General features: G+C 35.4%; 1 protein-coding gene across 1 annotated transcript; it reads right to left on the reverse strand.

Annotated features, from left to right (window-relative positions):
* Positions 1–2,188: 2,188 nt before the first annotated feature.
* LOC149177277 (heavy metal-associated isoprenylated plant protein 12-like) lies at positions 2,189–2,760 on the reverse strand. Its single transcript, XM_089423361.1, has 2 exons — positions 2,694–2,760; positions 2,189–2,588 (listed from the first exon to the last, which is right to left on the reverse strand). The coding sequence occupies exons 1-2, from the start codon at positions 2,755–2,757 to the stop codon at positions 2,317–2,319; spliced, it is 336 nt and encodes a 111-aa protein (XP_089279487.1). The 5' UTR covers positions 2,758–2,760; the 3' UTR covers positions 2,189–2,316.
* Between the last annotated feature and the right edge of the window lie 1,432 nt (positions 2,761–4,192).

Below are 4,192 nucleotides of genomic sequence, written 5' to 3' on the forward strand. Positions count from 1 at the left end.
AGTTGATTATTATTCCTAAAGGTGACATTAGGAATATTTTAACCATAATAGTGATTTGACTTAGGAACCATGTCTGGGTTTTTCCACCTAACCTTTCTCTTTTTGTGGATTCTTAGCCCACTATACTATTTTTGTCCCTTGGCTTAGAGCCATGATGTCATTTATTATTACATGTGCACTTTACACATTACATTTCTCAATATTGTTGGCCTTTTAACACACAAGCACTCTAGCTTGACCACACAAACACCTTACCCCTAAAACACATTAGTAGACTATCCCACTAGCCCTAAAACACATTAGTAGACTAGCCCACTGGCCTAACCCACAGAGGCACATAGGCCTCAATAGAAACCAGCACACTCACCCAATGATAATGAATACAAGTACATACACGCGTCATCTTAGGGGTGTCACAATATCTATCTCACATGCTCACTCTGTCACCCTCTCTTCCTCTTCCCCTCTCTTCCTCTTTCCCTCTCTCACACTCTCTCCCTCTCTTCCTCTTCCCTTTCTCTTCCTCTTTCCCTCTCTACCCCACTCTCCCTCTCTCTTCCTTCCCCACTATACCCTCTTCATTCCCCCCACCCCCCCTCTCTCTCTCCATCTATTGTCTCTCCATCTATTGTCTCTCCTTCACTCCCTCTCTCTCTCTTCCTCTCTCTCTACATCCTCTCTTCACTCCCTTCCTCTCTTTCACTATCCCTCCCTTAATACCCCCATCTCTCCCTCCTCCCTCCCTCTTAGAGATTATAGACATAAGAGAATGCATGTGCTTTTAAAAATGTACATGTTGTTTTAAAAGTTCACACATGTTTTTCAAAATGTGCACACATTCTTGAAATTATGCATGTACCTTTGGAAATGTGCATGCATTCTTAGAAGCACACATGCACTTCTGAAAATGTGCATATGTTCCTGAAAAATCCATGATGGCAAGCATTTTTGTTGTTTTGAGGGGCATTGAGGCTATAGGATTGGGAGTGCATGTATTTTTTTAAGAATACACGCCCGTTATTGTGTGAACACATTTGTGATGGCCCCATTTCCACTTTTGATACCATCATTATCTTGCACGCACCTAGATGTGGCACATAGTTAGATGAATTGTTCCTTTCATGAGGACACTAAAATAATAGACCACCATGGAAGAGAAAGTATTGGACTAATGACCTATTTGAGAGTGCACCATCTTAGAACTAGAGTTTTGTTATAGCACTAGAGTTTTTTTGTCATGTACTTATGTGATGCAACATTTCTACGATTTGTAAACCCTATGAAAGACTAATGTTGTTATGTGGATCTTATGTGATACAAACTAGATGTTTGTTCTGGTGAAGGCACTCCATTATTGATGCTTGATTATTGTGGTTCTTTGGTGGTGGCTACACTTTTTATGGTTTTTCCATTATTGATGCTTGATTATTGTGGTTCTTTGGTGGTGGCTACAGTTTTTATGGTTTCCCTAACTAGGTGTAATATCACATTTGATCTCTAATTTACATTTGCTTCTTAATTAAATAATTTTTAATAAGTGTTGTTCAAGTTAATTTGACATAGAATAAGAATGAATTTATTAAGTGATTTAACATATACTTAGAAGATAAGAGTGTATTCACAATTGTAAATAAACTAATCTCCAATCTAATATATGGTTGGAAAAGTGTGCCCTTAGGGTAACTTCAAACTTGTTGCTACTTAATATATAATAGCTGGTGTCTCGGGCTATTTAATGCGTTGTGCTGCAGAGAAGTAAAATATTATTCATTTTTAATACTATAAAATATATATATAACGAATAATCCATAAAATTTAGATTGAAAAAATCTTAAATGAAAACTAAAGCTTCTACATTTGCAGAAAAGGTCCTAATTCATAAATTTCTGCATCTTCAACAATTATCTATACCACGCACGTATTGTTGTGATCATACCCGAGTTTGAGAAGCTTATTCTTTTGGTACCCAATTTGTTTGGATTGGATTTGATGGTGATATTGTACACCATTTTCATTCATAATTGTTGAATCTTCCCATCTAAAATGCATCATTTTTCAAAAACAGGAGACGTTAATACGAAAATGTTCCCATTCCATGAAAGGAGACCTTAATACCTGCAGGCCTAGTACATGTATCTGTATAGTTAATGAAGGTAAGTAATCCGCCATTGTCCCATTACCTCTGAAAGTAACTAATTCCCAGCTGCTGCAGCATTACAAACAGCTTTTAAAGTCTACTGAAATTCCTATGAGACCACCAGTTGTCACCCCATGCTCATACTTTCCCCCATAAAGAAGAAAGAGGACGAGATAGATCTAACAGATGGTGCAGCCATTGGGATCCTCACCTCTCACGACAGTAGATGATGAGTATCCTTCATAAGGCCCGTACCCATAATGGGGTTTCACTTGATGATGATACACAACTGTCGGAGTCTCTGCAGCCACCTTCTCTTCTTTGGCAGGACCCACGCTCAGCTGCTCTCTGAATCCAAGTTTCATCAGTTTCTTTGCCAGAACCACGGGATCTGCTTCTCCGATCACAGTTATCGCCCTCCGCTGCATATCAGCTGCAACAGACTCTACGCCTGCAATCAAATATCATATCACTACTCAAAACCCAGAATTGCAATATGATATCACTACTAAAAACGTAGAATTGCAATGCATAAAATATTGGATTGATTGTTTACCTTCAACAGCTGTCATTGCCCTTCTCTTGCTTTTCTCGTCCTCGATCGCCACTTTCAGCACCATTTTCTACAAATATAACACATGCAGTGTCATCATCGTCAGTGAGTCGTTTCGATAATTCATGACATACCTTTATATTTGACAGCCTTCGTAAACTATCTGTGATACGTATAGAAGGGAAGCGGAATCGAATTGGCAATGGGAGCCTTCGGTTTCTTGTTAGTGAAAAATCAAAAGTCACGGGTTCAGAGGATTTGGCGTGAATGAGTGAGAGCCGACACATATAAATCGTGTGCTTTGTGCAGAAGAAGAGCAGCGCTACGCGGGCGGCGGCGCGTTTCAACTTTCAACGCGTCGGCAAGACTCCCAAGTCAGTACGCGGCAGAATATTTGAGGACAGGTAAAAGTAACTGCCGTAGGTGGTGGGTTCCACGAGCAGTTGAGCGGGGCTTCTAAAGTCTTCAAAGTCGTGATCTATAGTCCAGTAGTATTTTATTTGGATATAAGTAATATGAAAGTAAGTCTCATCACTTAACTCTGGTCTTTGGAGTTTTGGTGTTTAGAATCTATTAACTCTGGTTTCTGGAGTTTTGTGTTTAGAATCTATTTGCAATAATTTCACTAGTATTCAGTAGTAAGTTTATTTTGAACTCTTTTCAATACTATGAATTTTCTAATTTACAGATCTTTAACTATTTTAATTACAAAGCCCTGAGATTTTACCAGAGTGATTTCTATTGCTAATAAAGGCTTGGTGATAAAATGGTTTTTTCCGATTACTTTAAAAAATAATAAAGATTTTTAAAAATTTGAACTTGGATTATAGAATTTAAGTTAGTTAAAGGTATTTTATCTTGTTATATTCATTTATAAACTTATTTTAAATAATAATAAAAACACAATCTAATTTGATTGAAATGGTCTATACATTAAGGTGAAAAGGTCATTTGTGTATAAATGAGACTAAGCTATTCGTAACTAGCACAGGGATAGGTCATATCATATTAAATTGTATAATTCTATAATTATTTAAAAAATTTAAATAACAATGCTGGCTTCTTATTTTGATTTTTTTTATAAAATGATAATTATAAAGTATATATATTATTGTTGAAATAGTTAAAACAAAATAATAATAAAATGATTAATATTAAAATATAATGTAATATATGTATATTTAAAAATTAAAAACTATTTTTTTTTTCTTGGATTTCATTTGTTTATATATTTTCTAAATTCAAAATATAAAAACTCTAAAAACTCTATTATAAAGTTTTTATTTGGAAATGAACAAGCTTATTTACTTATGGGCATTAATATTTAAAAAAAAATTACATGGCAAGTAGAATTATGTAAAATTATTCCAACTAGTGCACAATGATGTGTTTAGACCTGTGTGAGTTAAATCATTGGGAAAATCTATGTACTATGTCTTATTTATAAATGACTTCAATAAATATATTTATTTCCTTGTGAAGAAATATGTAGTCTTTGAGAA

This window comes from Pinus tabuliformis, chromosome 4_1 (assembly GCF_031772625.1).
Source record: "Pinus tabuliformis cultivar Carrire ecotype Pingquan chromosome 4_1, CPIR1, whole genome shotgun sequence".
NCBI lineage: Eukaryota > Viridiplantae > Streptophyta > Pinopsida > Pinales > Pinaceae > Pinus > Pinus tabuliformis.